This window comes from Scyliorhinus torazame, chromosome 3 (assembly GCF_047496885.1).
Source record: "Scyliorhinus torazame isolate Kashiwa2021f chromosome 3, sScyTor2.1, whole genome shotgun sequence".
In the NCBI taxonomy this organism is placed as follows: domain Eukaryota; kingdom Metazoa; phylum Chordata; class Chondrichthyes; order Carcharhiniformes; family Scyliorhinidae; genus Scyliorhinus; species Scyliorhinus torazame.
Window position 1 is genome coordinate 129,759,543 of NC_092709.1, and position 23,625 is coordinate 129,783,167.

At 50.1% G+C, this 23,625-nt stretch overlaps 1 protein-coding gene across 4 annotated transcripts in view; it reads right to left on the minus strand.

The window, feature by feature from the left end:
* The window catches only part of prdm5 (PR domain containing 5), a 581,469-nt gene extending 558,835 nt beyond the window's left edge, over positions 1-22,634 (minus strand). For 3 of the 4 annotated variants that reach the window (XM_072496195.1, XM_072496194.1, XM_072496196.1), the window contains exon 1: positions 22,253-22,633. In XM_072496195.1, the coding sequence (XP_072352296.1) occupies positions 22,253-22,345 (93 nt within the window). In that variant the 5' untranslated portion in view covers positions 22,346-22,633. Of the gene's footprint in view, positions 1-22,252 lie in introns of all 4 variants that reach the window. The other variant, XM_072496197.1, reaches the window with a different exon arrangement.
* Positions 22,635-23,625: the final 991 nt, after the last annotated feature.

A 23,625-nucleotide genomic window follows, 5' to 3' on the forward strand; every position in this document is an offset into this window, starting at 1 on the left:
AGTATTAATATGGCTAGGCCAGTTCAGTTTCTGATCAACGGTAACTCCCAGGATGTTGATTGTGGGGAATTCACCGATGGCAATGCCATCGAATGTCAAGGGACGATGGTTAGATCCTCTCTTGTAGGAGATGGTCATTGCTGGCACTTGTGGGGTACGAATGTAACTTGCCACTTGTCAGCCCAAGCCTGGATATTGTCCAGGTCTTGCTGCCTTTGGACATGGACTGCTTCATTATCTGAGGGGGTCACAAATGGTGCTGAACATTATGCAGTCCTCTGCGAACTTAGTAAAGTAATTGTATTTGCTATATAGTTCATTATAGTTATTATTTAAAAAGGTAATCGTGTTTAAGTTTAAAAACCTGGTGACTGTAATTATTGGGCAGCCAAGTGCAAAAGACTTCAGGTATTTTTCTAATGACCATTGGCTAATTTAATTGTGTTGCAACTCCGGGTCAAATGGGGCTGGAATTGACCGAGCACTAGCCCAGGGGGGCATAACATAAGCAAATTGAATACCTAATTATTTTGCACACTTATACCTCCAGCTGAGGTCTAGCTTAGAAGAGACAAGCAGGACTTCCGGGTGCGGCTATGCAGAGCTAGGTCGCATATTCGGTAGCTCCTGCTTGGAACGGACTTTTGGGCTCGTTACAGGGCCCCCACGGCATTTGTTTGCCATTTCCCGGTGTGGGAAGAAGGCTGCAGCATTCCCCCGACAGTGTCCCCCAGGAAGGGTATGTCTCTTGGTTGCCAGACACGGCAGAAACAGTAAAAGATTTGGCTGCAAACTGCAGGATAAACAGGGCCTCTTCCAGCATACAGGCAGGGGAAGGGCAAGCTTAAAGCTGCAAGCTGACCTGAGGGCCTGTATCAAAGGTGAATTCTAGCAGCAGAGGGAACAACTGTGAAAATATCTCATCAAGGCCACTGAAGGGACTTCCGGTTGCGGTGATGCCTAGCTAGCCGCACGCTTCGGCGGCTCCAGCTCCGACGGACCTTCGGGCTCTTTTAAGAGCCCCAACGGGGAATTTTTCGACGACGCAACCCGGTGTGGGGTGTGTGAGAAGGGAGTCCCCCCCAAACGAAGGAGGAAAAAACCGGCGGCGGTGGCTGCAGCACGAGGAATCGTCGACCAAAGGGTCAGAAAGAGAGAAGTACAAGATGGCGGCGGAGAAAGCGCAGGCGACATGGGGGCCTGAGCAGGATGAAATTGTGAGACGGTGCGTAGAGCTGCTGAAGAGGGAGGTGCTGACCCCGATGCTACAGGCAATTGAGGGGCTCAAGGAGACATTAAAGACCCAGGAGACTGAGCTCCGCGTGGTGGAGCAGAAGGTGACAGATATTGAGGACGAGATCCTGGGCCTGGCGGGTAAGACTCAGACGCACGAGGCACTTCATAAAAAGTGTACTGAAAGGATCGAGGCCCTAGAAAACGGAGCGCGAAGGAAGAACCTTCGGATACTAGGTCTCCCTGAGGGTGTGGAAGGAGTGGACTGTGGAGAGTACGCAAGTAAGATGCTGAGCTCACTGATGGATGCTGAGGCCCCTGCGGGCCCCACGGAGGTGGAGTGGGCAAATCGGATTCCGGCGAGAAGACCAAAAGCGGGAGAACCACCGAGGGCGATAATCGTGCGATTTTACTGCCTTAAGGTCAGAGAAGAGGTCCTGAGATGGGCTAAAAAAAAAGGTGCGGAGTAGCAGATAGGAGAATGCTGTGGTACGGATATACCAGGATTGGAGTGCGGAGGTGGCGAGAAGAAGGGCAAGCTTCAACCGAGCCAAAGAGGTGTTGCATAAAAGGAAGGTGAAGTTTGGGATGCTGCAGCCGGCAAGACTATGGGTCACGTATCAGGAGAGACACTATTATTTCGAGACGGCGGAGGAAGCATGGTCCTTCATCAAGGAAGAGAAATTGGACCGGAACTGAGGGACTGATGCTGCAGGAAATGTTGTTATTGTTTTTGTTAATGTTACGGTGGAAGTTAATTGAGAAGTAAACAGGGAAGGGGGGAGACATTGGGGAAATGTGGGCGCCTGTGAGGGGGGAAAGACGGGACATAGTCGGAGAATGGGGAAGGAGAGGGGAAGGGGAAAGGGAGCTGCGCCATAAGAGGCGGGTCAGGTAAAGGGATGTTCCCGCGCCAGAAAGAATAAGGCGGGAAGACAGGCGCAAGGGAGTTCCCCCACACGGGGGGGGGGGGGGGTCGAGGGGTGAGCAGGAGTAGCCGGGGTCAGTTGAAGTCAGCTGACTTACGGAAGTGATATGGGGGGAGCAATCATGCTAGATAGGGATCTAGCGGGAGGGGGGGGGGGGACAACTGGGTTGCTGCTGCGGAAATCCAAAAGGAAATGGCTGAAGAGTGGGTGGGCGGGGATGGTGTGCGACGCTGGGGGAGCGAGCGGGAGCGCGGAGGCGGGATATGGGACTGGCCTAGAGAAGGTAATGGCTAGTCGACACGGGAGGGGGGCAGGTAGCCCCCTAGTGAGGCTGATCACGTGCAACATGAGAGGCCTGAACGGACCGATAAAAAGGGCCCGAGTGCTCGCGCATTTGAAAGGACTAAGGGCAGACGTGGTTATGCTCCAAGAGACGCACCTAAAGGTGGCGGACCAAGTTAGGCTAAGGAAAGGATGGGTGGGACAGGTGTTCCACTCAGGACTGGACGCAAAGAACAGAGGGGTGGCCATTTTGGTGGGGAAACGGGTAGCATTTGAAGCAAAGAACATCGTAGCAGATAGCGGAGGTAGATATGTAATGGTGAGTGGTAGGCTGGAGGGAATGGAGGTTGTGTTGGTTAATGTGTATGCCCCAAATTGGGACGATGCGGGATTCATGAGAAGGATGCTGGGGCGTATACCGGACCTGGAGGCAGGAAACTTGATTTTAGGAGGGGACTTTAATACGGTGCTGGACCCGGGGCTAGATAGATCCAGCTCAAGGACCGGAAGAAGGCCGGCAGCGGCCAAGGTACTTAAGGGGTTTATGGACCAAATGGGGGGAGTGGATCCATGGCGATTTCTTAGACCTAGGGCTAGGGAGTTTTCCTTCTTCTCCCATGTCCATAAAGTGTACTCCCGGATAGATTTTTTTGTGTTGGGAAGGTCGTTGATCTCTAGGGTAGAAGAAGCTGAGTACTCAGCCATAGCGGTTTCGGATCATGCCCCACATTGGGTGGACCTGGAAGTAGGAGAGGACAGGGAGCAGAGGACACTCTGGCGATTAGATGTGGGACTGATGGCGGATGAGGGAGTGTGTGCAAGAGTGCAGGGGTGTATTGAGAGATACCTGGAGGTCAATGACGACGGCGAGGTCCCTGTGGGAGTGGTCTGGGAAGCATTAAAAGCGGTGGTCAGAGGAGAGCTGATCTCTATTGGGGCCCACAAAAGGAAAACAGAGGCCAAGGAAAGGGAAAGATTACTGGGGGAGATTTTAAGGGTGGACAGGGAATTTGCAGAGACCCCGGAGGAGGAATTGTACAGGGAGAGGAAACGACTCCAGACGGAGTTTGACCTTCTGACCACCAGAAAGGCGGAGGTACTGTGGAGGAAGGCACAGGGGAGGAGGTATGAATATGGGGAAAAGGCTAGTCACCTGTTGGCGCATCAATTGCGAAAGAGGGCAGCAGCGAGGGAGATAGGAGGAATTAGAGACGAAAGGGGAGACAAGGTGCGAAGGGCAGGAAAGATAAATGAGGTGTTCAAGACCTTCTATGAGGAACTGTATAGGTCTCAACCCCCAGAGTGAGAGGAGGGGATGCGGCAGTTCCTGGACCAATTGAGGTTCCCGAAAGTGGAGGAGCAGGAGGTGGCAGGCCTGGGGGTGCCGATTGAGGTGGACGAGGTTATTAAGGGACTGGGAAGCATGCAAGCAGGGAAGGCCCCGGGGCCAGACGGGTTCCCGGTGGAATATTACAGAAAATATGTGGACTCGTTGGCCCCGTTGATGGCGAGGACGTTCAATGATGCCAGGGAAGGGGGGGGGACTCTACCCCCGACGATGTCGGAGGCGACGATATCGCTAATTTTGAAGAGGGACAAAGATCCGTTGCAGTGCGGGTCCTATAGACCTATTTCACTATTGAACGTGGACGCCAAATTGCTGGCAAAGGTACTGGCATCGAGGATAGAGGACTGTGTCCCGGGGGTGATGCACGAAGACCAGACAGGGTTCGTAAAAGGGAGACAACTGAATGTTAACGTGCGACGACTATTAGGGGTGATAATGATGCCCCCAGTGGAGGGGGAGGCAGAGATAGTGGCGGCAATGGACGCAGAGAAGCATTTGATAGGGTGGAGTGGGAGTATTTATGGGAAGTGTTAAGGAGGTTTGGGAACGGGTTTATTCGCTGGGTTAGACTTCTTTATGGGGCTCCAACGGCAAGCGTAGTTACAGGTCGACATAGATCGGAGTATTTCCGATTATATAGGGGAACAAGACAGGGATGCCCGCTGTCTCCATTGTTGTTCGCGTTGGCAATTGAACCTCTGGCCATGGCGTTGAGAGACTCCAGAAAATGGAGAGGGGCTGATTAGAGGGGGAGAAGAACACCGAGTCTCGTTATACGCAGATGACCTATTGTTATACGTGTCGGACCCAACGGGGGGGATGATAGAGGTTATGCGAATTTTGAGGGGGTTCGGGGAATTCTCGGGGTATAGGCTAAACATGGGGAAGAGTGAATTATTTGTGATACATCCAAGGGACCAGAGTAGAGAGATAGAAGGCTTACCGCTAAGGAAAGTGGAAAGAAACTTCCGATACCTGGGGATTCAGATCACTAGGAGCTGGGGAACCTTGCACAGACTTAATCTGACACGGCTGGTAGAACAAACGGAGGAGGACTTCAAGAGGTGGGACATGCAGCCTCTATCGCTGGCGGGCAGGGTGCCAGCAATTAAAATGATGGTCCTCCCGAGGTTCTTATTTGTATTTCAATGTCTCCCTATACTAATCACCAAGACCTTTTTTAATAAAATAGATAGGAGCATCACGAGCTTAGTGTGGGCAGGGAAAGTTCCGAGAGTAAGGAGGGGGTTCCTTCAGTGTAGTAGGGACAGAGGAGGACTGGCACTACCGAACTTGGGTGATTACTATTGGGCCGCCAATGTGGCAATGATACGTAGATGGATGATGGAGGGTGAGGGAGCGGCGTGGAAAAGACTGGAGAGAAAGTCCTGTAAAGGGACGAGTTTAGAGGCGCTGGTGACGGCGCCGCTACCGATCTCACCTAAAAGGTTTACCACGAACCCGGTGGTGGCAGCAACACTGAATATCTGGGGACAGTGGAGGCGACAGAGAGGGGTGAGGGGAGCCCTGGTGGGGTCCCCTATCAGGAACAACCATAGGTTCGCCCCAGGAAGAATGGATGGAGCATTTCAGAGCTGGTACGAGTTGGGAATTAGGAAGGTGGGAGATTTATTTATAGATGGGACTTTTGCGAGCTTGGGAGCATTGGAGGAAAAGTATAAGTTGCCCCGGGGAAATTTCTTGCGATATATGCAGGTGAGGGCATTTACTAGACAACAGGTGAGGGAATTTCCGTTGCTCCCGACACAGGGGATACAGGACAGGGTGCTTTCAGGGGTGTGGGTCGGAGAGGGCAAGGTGTCAGAGATTTATAGAAAGATGAAGGAAGAGGGGGAGGAGTCGGTGGGCGAACTAAAAGGAAAGTGGGAAGAAGAATTAGGGGAGGAGATAGAGGAGGGTATGTGGGCTGATGCCCTATGCAGGGTAAATTCCTCTTCCTCATGCGCCAGGCTTAGCCTGATTCAATTTAAGGTGCTACATAGAGCACACATAACGGGGGCAAGATTGAGCAGGTTCTTTGGAGTGGAGGACAAATGTGGGAGGTGTGGCGGGAGCCCGGCAAACCACGCACATATGTTTTGGGCGTGCCCGGCACTGGAAGGGTATTGGAAGGGAGTGACGGAGTGATTTCGCAGGTGGTGAAGGCCCGGGTCAAACCAGGCTGGGGGGTTAGCTCTATTTGGAGTTGCGGAAGAGCCGGGAGTGCAGGAGGCGAAAGAGGCCGATGTCGTGGCCTTTGCGTCCCTAGTAGCCCGGCGCAGGATCCTACTCATGTGGAAGGAGGCGCAACCCCCCGGACTGGAGGCCTGGGTAAATGATATGGCGGGGTTCATTAAACTGGAGCAGATAAAGTTTGCCCGGAGAGGATCGGCTCAAGGGTTCACCAGGCGGTGGCAGCCATTTCTCGACTACCTAGGGGAACGTTCGGGGGAGGACAGATGACCAGCAGCAGCAACCCAGGGGAGGGGGGGGGGGGGGGGTTAGTTTAGTTTAGGTCAATAGACAATGGGGTTTTGTTACCTGTGTATTGTTAAAAATTTCTGTTTTGTTATTGTTTCGTTTGCTTTGTAAGAGGGAAAAATTGTTGTTTGGAAAAAATTTTCAATAAAATATATTTTTTAAAAAAGAGACAAGCAGCAAAACAGGTGGGGACATTTCCGCTGCTGCCCCCGTGTAGGATCCAGGACAGGGTGGTGTCTGGCATCTGGGTAGGGGAGGGGGAAGATGTCGGACATATATCAGGAGCTGCAGGAGATGCAGGAAGCGTCAGTGGAGGAGTTGAAGGGCAAGTGGGAGGAGGAGCTGGATGAGGGCCTGTGGGCCGTTGCCCTGAGCAGCATGAATTCCTCCTCCTCATGTGCCAGGCTCAGTTTAATTCAGTTTAAGGTGGTGCATCAGGCGCATATAATGGCGGCAAGAATGAGTAAGTTTGTTGGGGTGGAGGACAGGTGCCCGAGATGTGCAGGGAGTCCGGCGAACCATGCCCATATGTTTTGCTAATGCCCGCCGCTTAAAGAATTCTGGCAGGGGTTTGCGAGGGTGATGTCTAGGATTTTGGGGTGTTGGAGGATCCGGGAGTGCAGGAAGCGAAAGAGGCCGAGGTACTGACCTTTGCCTCCCTGGTAGCCCAGAGACAGATCTTGTTAATGTGGAGGGACTCAAAACCCCCGAGCGTGGAGACCTGGGTTAGCTATATGGCGGGGTTCCTCAGCCTGGAGCAAATAAAGTTCGCGTTGAGGAGGTCCTTGATGATGTTCTCCCGGCGGTGGCAACCTTTCCTCGACTTTCTAGGGGAGCAGTAATTGTCAGCAGCTGCATCCTGGGGGGATAGGGTGGGGGGGGGGGGGGGAAACTGTTGATATAATGCAAGTTTTATATGAAGACAACACCCACCTTGTTCTGTTCAATAATTCTTGTTTATTTTTATTATTATTTGTACTTCTATCTTTGTTATGTAAAAATATTGGTTGGAAAAGCTTTAATAAAACATTTATTTAAAAAATATATATACCCAGCTAGTTAAAGGAGTGCGAAGGACGGTGTTGCAAAATCCACTTTCTCTGCACTACAGGATCCTTAAAGGCACTTTAGCTGAATGTCTCATTGAATAACTGGCACACCAATTACCTTGGCTGGACTGGGGCCCGACAGCTACATTTTCTCAGTCAGCATATACATGTATCTTTCGTCCTCATCATGACCTTTCCACCTCCATTCATCTTCTTTGCATAACAAAATAATGGAGTAGAGTATTGGGGACCCTGGTGCAATTGTATTGTAATGATATACGAAGCAGATGGGATCGGAAAATTTTCTAACACAGATGACGATTTAGTCCAGTGTGTATGCTGGCTTGAAAATAACTGCATTTAATTCAATCCTCAATCTTCATATCTCCCCCTCCATTTTTTTTATATTGAATGCCTTGAATTATGCTACTTCGTTGATCAATAGAAATAGTTCACTTTTAATTATGAAAAACCCCTCAAAATTTTGGCTACCTTTACCTATCGCCTCTCAAACTTCTCTGTTCTAATACAACTAATGAATAGTTTTTTTCCCATTCCTCCTCATTCCCAAATGCCTAAAACCTCTCTCATTCTAGGTGTGATTCTGGTGGTTGTACAGGGCTTGTAGCTGAGCTTTGCTTCTGTTTGAAGCTGCCATGAACAGTGTCACCCACACAGTCGATGTTGGTGAATGATCTCCAGGGCTAAACAGCAGCCTTGATCTCCAAGGAGCCATCTTTTCAGTGCCTCTGCTCTCCATTAAGCCTTACAGATACAATTATCTTAAAATGGTCAAATGCAGCCTGGGAGCTGGAGATTTGATCTGCATAGTAAAATATTAGTGTTTAGTGACCAACTTCACCAAGGTAAAGTAGACCATATAGACCATTATACTGTGCCTTAGGAGTCTGAATGGTGACACGGCTACCATTAGCAATTCTCGGAACTTTGGGAAATCCAATAGTATTGAAAAATTGGGCAGCCCAAGCATGCATCCGTGACTGTTCAGTGTGAAAAGAGGTGAAACTGTTCGCCCTCAAAACACGGAGCAAAGATCTGTTATGTGCACAGGAAATAGGCAGAATAAAAAAAACAATACAGCACAGGAACAGGCCCTTCGGCCTTCCAAGCCTGTACCGGTCATGATACCACCCTTTGCAAAACCCTCAGCACTTCCTATTGTCGTATGGTGGAAAAACCTTCTGTGACAGCTGGAAGGGAGCAAAGGTCACATTGGTGGTGATCATAGAATCCCTACTGTACAGAAGGAGGCCTGTTGGCCCATGGGGTCTGTTCCAGCCCTCTGAAAGAGCACCCTACCTAGGCCCGCTCCCCCACCCGATCCTCCTAACTCCAATTAACCTTCACATCCCTGGACTCTAAGGGGCAATTTATCATGGCCAGTCCACCTAACTTGCACAACTTCACACTGTGGGAGGAAATCGGAGCACCCAGAGGAAACCCACACAGACATGGGGGAAAAGTGCAAACTCCACACAGACAGTTACCCAAGGCCGGAATTGAACCTGGTTCCCTGGCACTGTGAGGCAGCAGTGCTAATCAGTGTGATTACCTCAAGATCTAGATTAGCTCAAGGGGATAGCTGGGAATATGGAATTTGAAATGCCAACAGAGCAGCCATGATCTTATTAAATGGCAAAACTGGCTCGAGGGGCTGATTTGCCTCCTTCTACTGTGAATTTGCATTTCTGTATGTTCTTTGAAGCAAACTGGTAGAGAGTACAATGCTTTCCTCGTGTTCTCCCTCAACACGCAAAACAAATTGTTTCTCTCAATTTCTCTCAACCTCACTCTGTAAATTGTCCAGTGTTTGCCTAAACAAAATGGTAATTACACTTCAAACGTTTCTTTGACGATGAACCACTCAACTGCCCTGAAGATGTGAAAACCACTACACAAATGCACTTCCATTAAATCATGTGAGAGAAATAACACAAACACAATTTCCATACCTTCAAATTACATTGCATTAAGAAAGGAAAAGTGTGGAGGAAGAACTTGGCTGACTTTTAATGCCCATTAAATAGGCAAGACTGGCGAATGGCAAAATGACATTTATGATTGCAAGAGTTTTGCAGGCTTGTCACTAATAGTTTATATGCATTTGTTTCAATTCTAAACCACTTATAAAAGTGTATTTAACATATTTTAAAAAACATGTCACTTTACAGGACTATTATAAAACAAAGTATTTTTTTAAAAAATATGTTTATTAAAGTTTTTTAACACAATTTTTCACCCTTACAAACAATAACCCCCCCCCCCCCCCCTTGTAACAAAATAGAAAGAAAACGCACATAGCAAGATATATACATGGTAAAACGATATGTTACGTAGCTTTGTACACTGGCTCCCTCCCGTACATGCCAGTTTCCCAAATCTTTCATGTGTTCTCTTGCTCAAACACCCCCTAGGCAAACCACCCCACCCCCCACCCCACCCCCCACCCCCCCTGCGTTGCTGCTGCTGACCGACCTTCCTCGAACGCTCCGTGAGATAGTCTAGGAACGGCTGCCACCGCCTGTAGAACCCCTGCGCAGACCCTCTCAAGGCAAACTTTATCCTCTCCAGCTTAATGAACCCAGCCATGTCATTTATCCAGGCCTCCACGCTGGGAGGCTTCGCCTCCTTCCACATTAGTAAGATCCTTCGCCGGGCTACTAGGGACGCAAAGGCCAGAATGCCGGCCTCTTTCGCCTCCTGCACTCCCGGCTTGTCCACTACTCCAAATATTGCTAGCCCCCAGCTTGGCTTGACCCGGACTTTCACCACCCGAGATATTGTTCTCGCCACTCCTCTCCAGAACCCCTCCAGTGCCGGGCATGACCAAAACATATGGACATGGTTTGCCGGACTCCCTGAGCACCTTCCACATCTGTCCTCTACCCCAACAAATCTGCTCAACCTCATCCTCGTCAAGTGCGCTCTGTGAACCACCTTAAATTGTATCAGGCTGAGCCTGGCACACGAGGAGGAGGAATTAACCCTACCTAGGGCATCAGTCCATAACCCCTCCTCAAATCTCCTCCCACAGCTCCTCCTCCCATTTACCCTTCAGCTCCTCTACCAGCGCTTCCCCCTCTTCTTTCATCTCCTGGTATATTGCCGACACCTTGCCCTCCCCGACCCATACACCCGAGATCACCCAGTCTTGAATTTCCTGTGCCGGGATCAACGGGAATTCCCTCACCTGCATGTATCTAAAAGCATTTCCCGGGGGTCTCTCAAACTTCTCCTCTAGTGCCCCTAGGCTCGCAGACGTCCCATCAATGAACAGGTCCCCCATTCTTCTAATAACCGCCCGATGCCAGCTCTGAAACCCCCCGTCCATCCTCCCCGGGACAAACCGGTGGTTACCCCTGATCGGGAACCACACCAAGGCTCCCATTGCACCCCTGTGCCGTCTCCACTGGCTCCAGATCTTTAGCGTTGCCGCCACCACAGGACTCGTGGTGTACTTTGACGGCGTGAGCAGCAGCGGTGCCGTCACCAGCGCCCCCAGGCTCGTTCCTTTACAGGACGCCATCTCCAACCTCTTCCATGCCGCCCCTTCTCCCTCCATCACCCACTTACGGATCATCGTCACATTTGCTGCCCAGTAGTAGCTCCCTAGGTTCGGCAGCGCCAACCCTCCTCAGTCCCTACTGCGCTCCAGAAACCCTCTCCTTACCCTCGGGGTCCTATTCGCCCACTCAAACCCCATAATACTCCGGCCTACTCTCTTAAAAAAGGCCTTGGTGATCACGATGGGAAGGCACTGAAACACAAAAAGAAACCTCGGAAGGACCACCATTTTGACCGACTGCACTCTACCCGCCAGCGAGAGCGGTAACATGTCCCATCTTTTGAAGTCCTCCTACATTTGCTCCACCAACCTAGTCAGATTCAGTTTATGTAGGGCCCCCCAACTCCTGGCTATCTGGATCCCTAGGTACCGAAATATCCCCTCCGCCCTCCTCAGGGGTAGCTCGCCTATCCCCCTTTCTTGGTCCCCTGCCTGTACTACAAAAAGCTCACTCTTCCCTACATTGAGCTTATAGCCCGAAAAATCCCCAAACTCCCTTAAAGTCTGCATGACCTCCACCATCCCCTCCACTGGATCTGCCACATACAGCAACAGGTCATCCGCATAAAGCGACACTCAATGCTCTTCTCCCCCTCGGACCACCCCCCTCCATTTCCTAGACTCCCTCAATGATATGGCCACAGGTTCGATCGGCAATACGAACAGGGGGGACAGGGGGAACCCCTGCCTCGTCCCTCGGTACAGCCGAAAATACTCCGACCTCCGCTGATTCGTCACCACACTCGCCACCGGGGCTCTGTAAAGGAGCTTAACCCAACTAATAAACCCTCCCCCGAACCCAAACCTACGCAGCACTTCCCAGAGGTACTCGCACTCTACTCGGTCAAAGGCCTTCTCCACGTCCATCGTTGCCACTATCTCCGCCTCTCCCTCGACAGATGGCATCATTATCACATTTAAGAGCCGCCGCTCATTGGTGTTTAGTTGCCTGCCCTTTACAAATCCCGTCTGGTCCTTGTGGATCACCCCCGGGACACAGTCCTCAATTCTCGTAGCCAGCACTTTTGCCAGCAACTTAGCATCCACGTTGAGGAGAGAGATCGGCCTGTACGATCCACATTGCAGTGGGTCCTTGTCCCGCTTTAGGATCAAAGAAATCGTCGCCTCCGACATTGTCGGGGGCAGGGTTATTTCCTCCCTTGCCTCATTAAAGGTCCTCACTAGTAGCGGGGCCAGCAGGTCTACGTACTTCCTGTAGAACTCCACCGGGAACCCATCCGCTCCCGGGGCCTTCCCTGCCTGCATACTCCCCAAACCCTTGCTCAGCTCCTCCAGCCCAATTGGTGCCCCCAAACCAGCCACCACTTGCTCCTCCACCCTCGGGAATCTCAATTGGTCTAGGAATCGTCTCATCCCCTCTTCCCCCGCTGGGGGCTGGGATCTGTACAGCTCCTCATAGAAGGCCTTGAATGCCTCATTTATTTTCGTCGCACTCCGCACTGTGGCTCCCCTTCCATCCTTGACTCCCCCTATTTCCCTCGCTGCCATCCTCTTACGGAGCTGGTGTGCCAGCATCCGACTCGCCTTTTCCCCGTACTCGTAGGTCACCCCCTGCGCCTTCCTCCACTGTGCCTCTGCCTTCCCGGTGGTCAACAGGTCAAACTCCGTCTAGAGACGTCGCCTTTCCCCATGTAATTCCTCCTCAGGGGCCTCTGCGTGTCTCCTGTCCACTCTTAAAATCTCCCCCACTAACCTCTCCCTTTCCATGCCCTCTATCTTCTCCCTCTGAGCCCTAATGGAGATTAGCTTTCCCTTGATCACCGCCTTCAGCGCCTCCCATACCACCCCCACCCGCACCTCCCCGTTGTATTTGACCTCCCAAGTACCTTTCGATGCACCCCCTCACCCTCCCACACACCACCTAATCGGTCAGCTGTCCCACATCCAACCGCCCCAGCGGGCGTTGGTCCCTCTCCTCTCCCAACTCCAGTTCTACCCATTGCGGGGCGTGATCCGAAACGGCTATGGCCGAATACTTCGTTCCCTGCACTTTCGGGATCAGCGCCCTGCTCAGAACAAAAAAAAATCTATCCGGGAGTAGGCTTTGTGGGCGTGGGAGAAAAAAGAAAATTCCCTGGCCTGTGGCCTGGCAAACCTCCACGGGTTCACTCCCCCCATCTGATCCATAAACCCCCTAACCACCTTGGCCGCCACCGGCCTCTTTCCAGTCCTCGATCTGGAGCGATCCAGTGCTGGGTCCAACACCGTATTGAAATCCCCGCCCATTATCAGGCCGACTACCTCCAGGTCCGGAATGCACCCAAACATGCGCTTCATGAATCCGGCATCATCCCAGTTCGGGGCGTATACATTTACCAATACCACCCACGTCCCCTGCAACTAACCGCTCACCATCACATATCGCCCTCCGTTGTCCACTAGGATATTCTTGGCCTCGAATGACACCCGCTTCCCCACCAATATTGCCACCACTCTATTCTTCACGTTTAGCCCCGAATGGAATACCTGTCCTACCTACCCCTTTCTTAACCCGACCTGATCCGCCACCTTCAAAATGTGTCTCTTGGAGCATGACCACGTCTGCCTTCAGTCCCTTTAAGTGCACGAACACTCGGGCCTTCTTTACTGGCCCATTCAGGCCCCTCACATTCCACGTTATCAGCCGGATTGGAGGGGCTCTCACCCCCACCCCCTCCCCCTCCCCCTCAGACTAGCCATCTCCTTTTCTAGGCCAGTCCCGTGTCCGCGCCACCCTCAGGTCCCCCAGCCGGAAGACCCCCGCCCTGATCACCTCTTGTGTCCCATTCCCCTTCGGCCAGTGCAGCAGCAACCCTTTCCCCCCCCCTTCCCCCGCTAGACCAGTGTCTAGCTTTTTTGCTCCCCCCATATCACTCCAGTCAGTCAGCTGACCCCTTCTGGCCCCGGCTTCCCCCGCCGTCCCATTGAAACCCCGTGTGGGAATCTCCCAATCAGTGTGCCTCCATTCCCCCTCCCACCTTTCTTCCCTAGCGAGGGAAAAAAAAACGCACTTTCCTAAGCCTACCCCGCCCCCTCTGGCGCAGTTCCTGTCGCGGCCTTGTCTCTTTTTCCCCCATCGCAATCCCCCTCTCGCCCCCAGCCCGTGTAACATTTCCTGTGCGTGCTTAACACCCTATGTACAACAACCATCAAACATCGAACATCCCCCCCACCCTCACAAACCCTCAGTTTGAGTCCAACTTTTCGGTTTGAATAAAGGTCCACGCTTCTTCAGGCGTTTCAAAATAATGCTGCTGATCCTTGTATGTGACCCACAATCGCACTGGCTGCAGCATTCCAAATCTCGCTCCTTTCCGGTGCAACACCGCCTTGGCCCGGTTGAAACCCGCTCTCCTCTTTGCAACCTCCGTGCTCCAGTCCGGGTATATTCGGATCTCCGCATTGTCCCATCTGCTGCTCCGCTCCTTCTTGGCTCATTTCAAGACCCTCTCTCTGTCCGTGAAATGGTGAAACCTCACCACAATCGCCCTTGGCGGCTCGTTAGCCTTGGGCCTCCTCGCCAGCACCCGGTGGGCCCCATCCAGCTCCAAAGGCCTCGAAGGGGCCTCCGCGCCCATCATCGCCTCGAGCATCGTGCTCGCATATGCCCCGGCATCGGCCCCCTCCACTCCTTCAGGGAGACCGAGGATCCGCAAGTTCTTTCTCCTCAACCTGTTCTCCAGGTCTTCGAATCTTCCCACCCACCTCTTGTGCAGCGCCTCATGCTCCTCCACTCTCACCACCAGGCCTAAGATCTCATCCTCGTTCTCACTGACTTTTTTCTGCACCTCCTGGATCTTTACCTCGTGGGCCTTCTGGGTCATCCCTAGTCCTTCAATCGCCGACAACATAGGCGCCAGCATCTCCTTTCGCAGCTCCTCGAAGCGGTGCTTGATGAACTCCTGCAGCTCCGGCCCACATTCCGCTTTGTCCCCGGCCGCCGCCATTTTGATTTTTTTCCCTCGCTTCTCCCATGGCTGCTCCAATGCCATTTTTTTGGCCGTTTCACTTCTGGTCCGGTCCATAAAAGATGAAGGGGGGACCTTGTTCTTCCCTTCCCCACGGATCATCGTCAAAAAAATTCCCGTTGCGGCTCCTCTAAAGAGCCCGAAATACGTGGAATGTGAGTCCGTGATAGCGAGAGATGCCGAATCGTGCGGCTTAGCTCCGCATAGCCGCAACCGGAAGTCCTAAAACAAAGTATTGCTGAATAAAAAGACATGGAATCATGGAATTCTTACAGTGCAGAAGGAGGCCATTTGGCCCATCGAGTCTGCACTGGCCCTCTGAAAGAGTACGCTACCCAGGCCCACTCCCCCACCCTATCCCCGTAATCCCACTTGACCTGCACAACTTTGGCCTGTGCGAGGAAACTGGAGCATCCGGAGGAAAGCCACGCAGACATGAGGAGAAAGTGAAAACTCCACACCGATGGTGACCCAAGGCCAGAATTGAACCCGGGTCTCTGGCGCTATGCCACCGTGCCACTGTGCGGCCATGTCAAAGCTTCTCATTTTTCCACTCATCAGGACACTTCACAAGAATACCAGTAAAGCGCTATACGAATGTCAGTGCCCGTGTGTTGCCAGGTATGCAGACCAAAGACCAGCAGATCATACTAAACTGTCCTTTATGCTGTTCGCAACGGGCAAGGTACAGACCATATCCAACCAGCTGTACACCCATTGTGCCTGTTTTAGCGAAACAAAATAAATTACAGCTATTCACTGTTTCATTCCGCAGATCAATGTCTTGATCAATCAAGGTCAATCTGCCTGGTTGAAATTTAAAACAATGTTTGGCTGTTATCTGTCAATCACCATCAATTGGTTTATTCGCCATGGCAATGCCTCTACCAATCAGAGTCCATTTACCAACCAATCAGCATTCTCTTCCCTTTCAGTATAAATTGTTGTTTTCCTCTCATACTGGTATACTTGTGAAGTGTTCTGACGCGTGCAAGATGAAAAGCTTTGACAAATCACATTTTTCAGCAATATGAAACTTCTGTACTACCAAAAACCAAAGTATGTCACTGCCCATGTGGAGTTGGCCATTCTCCCCATGTCTGAGTTGGTCTCACCCCACAACCCAAAGATGTGCAGGGTAGGTGAATTGGCCACACTAAATTGCCCCTTAATTGGAAAACAATAATTGGGTACTCTAAATTTATTAAGAAAAACAAAGTATGGCACCAAACCATATCAGCTTGGTCAACCTAAGAAGTGTCGTAAAGGAGGAAAATGAGGTTGAGGGCTGGGAGATGTAGGGAGGGTATTCCAGAGATAAGGGCCCAGTCAACTGAAGGCACAGCCACCAATGCTGGAGTGATTAAAATCAGGGAGGCTCAAGAGGATGCTCCTCTAATTATGTAGTAAGAGAATTAGAGAATTGTAGAATGCTTAATAGTGCAGAAGCACAGATATCTTGGAAGGTTGAGAGACCAGAGTAGATTACAGTGCTAGAGAGGGGGAAGTATCTGAAAACAAGGATGAGCATTTTAAAATCAAGACATTGCTCGACCAGGAACCAATGTAGGTTTTTGAGCACGAGGGTGATGGGGATAGGATTTGGTGCCACTTAGGACATAGGCAGAGTTTTGGGGGGTGACCTAAAATGTATTAAGGTAGAATTATGGGAGGGAAGCCAGACTACATTGAAATTATCAAACCCAGAGGCCAGGAACCGATGAAATGAGACAGGAGTGAAATCAGGTGCTGTTACAGGAGGCAGAAAATAGGCAGTCTTGGTGATGGCACAAATATGAGGCAGAAGCTCATCTTGAGGTCAAATGTGATACAGGTTGCAAACAGACCAGTTTAATCGGAGACTCTCGTCAGGCAGAGAGGTAGGGTCAGTAGCTAGGGAATGGAATTTGAAGAAAGGACTAAAAACAATGGCTTCTTTTTCCCAATAATTAATTGTAAATTGTATTTAATTAAGCTTTCACACAGAACCATAGAGTCGCCACACAGAACCAGAGTCATAAGAGTTTTACAGCACAGAAAGAGGCCCTTCGGCCCATCATGTCTGCGCCAACTATCAAACATCTATCTATTCCATTTTTCAGCATTTGACCCATAGCCTTGTATGCTATGGCATTTTAAGTGCTCAAGTAAATGCTCATTAAATGTGCGCGGATTCCCTCCTCTCCCACCCTTTCAGGCAGTGAGTTCCAGATTTCCATCACCCTGAGTGAAATCATTTTTCCTCAAATCTGCTCTAAATCACCTGCCACTTACCTTAAAATAATGCCCCCTGGTTATTGATCCCCCTACGAAGGCGAAAAGTTTATTTTTATCTATTCTATCTCCCTCATAAATTTGTACACCTCAATTAGGTCCCCCCTCAGCCTCCTCTGTTCTATGAAAAACAGCCCCAACTTATCCATCCTCTCTTGATAATTGAAACACACCTTCCCAAGCAACACCCTGGTGAATCGCCTATGTACCCTTTCTATTGCAATCACAAGCTTCCTATAATGTGGCGACCGAACTGCACACAGTACTGTAGCTGTGGCCCAATCATTTTATACAGCTCCATCATAATCTCCCTGCTCTTATATTCTACACCTGGGCTAATAAAGTTAAGTAATCCAGATATATTCTTAACTCCTTATCTACCTCTCTTGCTGCTTTCAGGGATAGAACATAGAACTGTACAGCACAGTACAGGCCCTTCGGCCCACGATGTTGTGCCGAACTAGACTGAAACTAAGATCAAATCAACCTACTCCCAATCATTCTAGTGCACCCCATATGCCTATCCAATAACCGCTTGAAAGTTCCTCCCATACTCCACTACCATAGCTGGGAGTGCGTTCCACGCCCCAACCACTCTCTGAGTAAAGAACCTACCTCTGACATCCCTCCTATATCTTCACCATGAACCTTATAGTTATGCCCCCTTGTAACAGCTACATCCTCCCGAGGAAATAGTCTCTGAACGTCCACTCTATCCCTATCATCTTAGACACCTCAATAAAGTCAGCTCTCATCCTCCTTCTCTCCAATGAGAAAAGCCTTGGGGTTTTCCTTGATCCTACCCGTCAAGGACTTCATGCCCCCTCCTAGCTCTCCTAAGCTCCTTCCTAGCTACCTTGTATCCCTCAAGTGCCCTAACTGAACCTTGTTTTCTCATCCTTACATAAGCCCCCTTCTTCCTCTTGACAAGACATTCAACCTCTTTTGTAAACCATGGATCCCTCACTCGACCATTTCCTCCCTGCCTGACAGGGACATACAGATCAAGGATACGCAGTATTTGCTCCTTGAACAAGCTCCACATCTCAATTGTGCCTATCCCTGACAGTTCCTGTTTCCATCTTATGCTCCCCAATTCTTGCCTAATCGCATCGTAATTACCCTTCCCCCAGTTATAAACCTTGCCCTGCCGTATGTTCCTATCCCTCTCCATTGCTATTGTGAAAGTCACCGAATTGTGGTCACTATCTCCAAAGTGCTCTCCCACAACCAAAGCTAACACTTGGCCCGGTTCATTACCCAGTACCAAATCCAATGTAGCCCCACCTCTTGTCGGTCTATCCACATATTGTGTGAGGAAACCCTCCTACACACACTGGATAAAAACATCCCCATCCAAACTATTTGAATTATAGTGGTTCCAATCAATATTTGGAAAGTTAAAGTCACCCATGACAACTACCCTGTGACTACCGCACCTATCCAAAATCTGCATTGCAATCTTTTCCTCCACATCTCTGTTACTGTTTGGGAGCCTGTAGAAAACTCCTACCAAAGTGACCGCTCCTTTCCTATTTCTAGCTTCAGCCCACACTACCTCAGTAGACAGATCCTCCGCAAACTACCTTTCTGCAGCCATTATACTATCCTTCATTAACAATGCTGCTCCTCCACCTCTTTTACCACCTTCCCGAAACATCTAAACCCCGGAACCTCCAACAACCATTCCTGCCCCTGTTCCATCCATGTTTCCATAATGGCCACAGCATCGTAGTCCCATGTACCAATCCATGCTTCAAGCTCACCAACCTTATTCCTGGTGCTCCTCGCATTGAGGTAGACACACTTCAAACCACCTTCATGCCTGCAGGTCCACTCTTGTGACCTTGGTACCTTCCTCAGTACTGCACTACCCTCAACTTCCTGAGCTCCAGCAATGCTATCTCCTGGACTACAAATCAGTTTCCCATCCCCCTGCCAAATTAGTTTAAACCCCCCCGAAGAGCTGTAGCAAATTTCCCTCCCAGGGTATTGGTGCCCTTCTGGTTCAGGTGTAATCCGTCCTGTTTGTACAAGACCCACCTTCCCCAGAATGTGCTCCAATTATCCAAGTATCTGAAACCCTCCCTCCTACACCATCCCTGTAGCTTAACTGCACTCTCTCCCTGTTCCTCACCTCGCTAGCACATGGCACTGGCAGCAAACCAGAGATGACAACACGGTCTGTCCTGGCTCTCCGCTTCCACCCTAGCTCCCTGAATTCCTGTTTTACATCCCCGTCCCTTTTCCTACCCATGACGTTGGTACCGATGTGTACCATGACTTGTGGCTGCTTCCCCTCCCCCTTATGATCAGAGACGTCACGGACCTTGGCACCTGGGAGACAACACACCAACCATGAGCCTTTATCGTTGCCACAGAACCGCCTATGTGCACCTCGAACTATAGAGTCTCCAATAACTAATGCTCTCCCCCCTTCCCTTCTGAGCCACAGGGACAGACTCAATGCCAGAGACCTGGTCACCGTGGCTTACCTCTGGTACGTCCCCCTCACCATGGCTTCCCTCTGGCAGGTCCCCCCCCCCCCCCCAACAGTATCCAAAACGGTATACCTGTCATTGAGGGGAACAACCACAGGGGATCCCTGCACTGACTGCTTCTTCCCCCTCCTTTTAAAAGTCACCCAGCTACCTTCATTCTTAGGAGTAACTACATCCCTGTAGCTTCTATCTATAACCGACTCTGCCTCCCGAATGATCCTCAATTCATCCAGCTCCAGTTCCCTAACACGGTCTTTGAGGAGCTGGAGATGGGTGCACTTCCCGCAGGTGAACTCAGCAGGGCCACTGACGGTGGCCCTCACCTTGAATATCCTGCAGGAGGAACACTGCACTGCCCTCCCTTCCATTTATCCACTTGACAATTACAGAGAGAGAAAAAAATCTTACCCGATTTTTCACACTCCCCACAGGTTAGAGGTGGTGGAAGGGTGGAGAGAGGAAAAAGAAAGAAAAGCTTACCTCACGATCTCACCACACAATCTTTTTTTTTGGTTAGAGGAGGATGGGTGGGAGACACTACCTGTGTAGTGTCTCGGGTTTAGCCACTGCCTGAAATATATTAGTTCTGGAAACTCACCCGACAGCAGCTTTCCACAATTCACTCCCCACAACAGCCAATCAGCATCGCCGCTCTGCCGCCCTCTGCAGGATGAGGGCGGCAGAGCGGCGACGTTGATTGGCTGTTGCAGGAGTGAATTGTGGAAAACTGCTGTCGGGTGAGTTTCTAGAACTAATATCTTTGGACATGGCACCCCAAGGTCCCTCTGGTCCTCTGCATTTCCTGGTGTCCTACTGTGCAGCTGTCCTACTGTGCAATGTATATTCCCTTGCCTTCTTAGTCCTCTCAAAATGCAACACCTCACACTTCCATTTGTCATTGTTCTGCCCATCCGACCAGGCAGTCTCTATCATCCTATAAACTAAGATTTTCCTCCTCGCTATTTACTACACCACCAATTTGTGTGTCCTGAAAAAACCTTATTGGTCGTATCTCTCATATTCACCTAAATCATTAATATACACATGGGGGCTGGCTTAGCCCAGTTGACTAGACAGCTGGTTCATGATGTGGAGCAAAGCTAGCCTGTACCGGCTGAGGCAATTGTTGAAGGCCCGCCTTCTCAACCTTGCCCCTCGCCTGAGGTGTAGTGATCCTCAGGTTAAATCACCAACAGTCAGCTCTCCCCCTCAAAGGGGAAAGTAGACCATGGTCATCTGGGACTATGGTGACTTAACCTTACTAATGTACACAGCAAGGGGCACCACATCAATCCCTACAGCACATCACTAAACACAAGCTTCCATCACAAAAACAACATTCAACCATCACCCTCTGCCTCCTGCCATTAAACCAATTTTGGATCCAATTTGCCCAATTGCCCATTGGCAAACAACCAGATCAGAACATTTGCATGAGACACTTGGGGATCATAAAGAATATGAATTCCCAAACACTCCGTTAACTCCCACACACAATGTTGAGGTTTTTTTTACCTGCGTGAGACAAGATAGTCTGGAGGTGACAGGAGTTACCTGGTCCCAACAAGCTAACAGAAGTCTATAGCAGTGCAGCTGAGAGGAGTTTGGGCAGCACAATAGCACGGCAGTTAGCACTGTTGTTTCACAGCACCAGGGTCCCAGGTTCGATTCCCGGCTTGGATTACTGTCTGTGCGGAGTCTGCACGTTCTCCCAGTGTCTGCTTGGGTTTCCTCTGGGTGCTCCGGTTTCCTCCCACAAGATGTGCTGTTAGGTGAATTGGACATTCTGAATTCTCCCTCTTTGTACCAGAACAGGCGGCCCCGGGATATGGTGACTAGGAGCTTTTCACAGTAACTTCATTGCAGTGTTAATGTAAGCCTACTTGTGACAGTAATAAAGATAATTATAATTATTGTTCGATTCTGGATCATTTATTGGAGAAGCTGCTGAACTATTTCACGCAGGCATGTGAATAAAGGGCCATCTGATCCAAAAGGTTTCAGCAGAGTTCAGAGCATTGACTTATCTCTACAAGTCGTTTGATCGTTCAGTATCGGAGATGTCAATTTATTATAAATGAACTATTTCAAAATAAGATGAAAAGAGATGGCGTTAAGTGCTGGAAATCTGAAATTAAAAAACATAAAATGTTGGAAACAGAGAGCAGGCCAGTCAGCATCTGTAACGCGGTAAGTAAAGGGGGCGGCCACATTGTGTACCCGCTGCCTGACATTGGACAACATCTATATGTTGGGGAAGAGTGGGTGACATTTTTTAAATAGTTCAGTAACTGAACGTAGAAACTTTCGAGCGGGGATGAGTGGCAAAAGTAGATGCAGATATTGTAAGGACTTGCATTTGCAGGCTGGGGGCGGAAAGAGGTGGGAGTGGGAGCTTGAGCTCAATACGTGGCACTCGGGCGAGCAGCTCGGAAACAGCCAGTCCGTGTCTCCCAAAAGAAGAAAAAAAGTTATTAAATCTTCCCAAAGGAAATAAAAACAAAGACGCAAAGCACAGAAACCGTAACAATGGGGTAATTATTTCCTTTTCATGTTACGGAAGGCAAAACATTTTTTAAATAAACAAATAGGAAAACAAACCTTTTTCACTCGTCTGGCAGTGTACAGTCCGATGCCTTCCTGCACTTTGGACGGTTTCAAGGAGAACCGGTCGGGTACGTACATACCGAGCATTGTTGTTGCCCGGGCGGGAGGCGCTGGCCGAGCGGGAAGCTGTCTCCTCACTCAGGCCACCGCTGGCCTCAGACAAGTTGCTCTCCTCGCTCCGGCTGCCATGTCGGTACTGGGATGCCCTGCGGACGCCAGCCCTCTGATTGGTTCACCCAAACAACTCAACACACACAAAAAAACTTTCCCCGGAAATTCAACCGCAATAAACGTCTCTTTTATTCATCTGAATTTTATTCACACCGCCCCTCAAAAAAACAAATCCCGGGAATCAGACCTTTGTCTGTGCATCAGACCCAATCCAGCTCGAGAGGTCTCAGCTGAAGTTCCTCAGCAAGCAGACACTTGCTGCAGATATGTTTGTCTGGGTCAGCGATGCTCTCCCCAAACTCCCACATGCTACTGTCGCACCACTGCCATTCTTAAATCACTGCTTTATCTGATTAATTAGTTTCTGCATTCAATCAACCTAGCTTATAGATTTTAGTCTTTTGCTTGATCTAGTTTAAATCACAAGGCGATTAAATTAAGCATTTACCTATAACAGGAACTACAAGTATCGGAGGCAAACATCTGTCCCCCTCCGAATTTCCACTTGTACTATATTCCCAACCTTTGCACTTAAAAAAACATATGTTTATTCAAAGTTTTTCAATAATTTTTTACAAAACACTCCAAAAAGGAAAGAAAATATACAAAAGAAAAACAGAAAGGGCAACACGCCAACAAACAAAGCAACTCAATCCTCTAACCCTCAAACAATTCAACAAATTAAGAACAAAATGGGGCAAATGCCCCTTACATAAACCAAAACAAGAACCCCCCCCCCCCCCCCCCCCGGGTTGCCGCTGCCACCCACCTCCACCTAACGTTCCGCGAGAAAGTCAAGGAACGGTTGCCACTGCCTGGAGAACCCCTGCACAGACCCTCGCAAGGCAAACTTTATCCTCTCCAACCTGAGAAACCCCGCCATGTCATTGATCCAAGCCTCCACACTTGGGGGCTTCACGTCCCTCCACATTAGTAAGATCCTTCTCCGGGCTACCAAAGAGGCAAAGGCCAGAACTCCGGCCTCTTTCGGCTCCTGCACTCCCGGCTCTTCTGACACCCCTAATATCGCTATCCCGCAGCTCGGTTTTACCCGAGTATCCAAGACCTGCTACTTTTGCACTTTTCATGATGCTCTCTCTTCACTGGCCACTGCTCTGTTAATGTTGCTGCTACTGTATCACTCTAAAGATGTGCAGGTTAGGTGGATTGGCCACGACAAATTGCCCTTCGGTTAC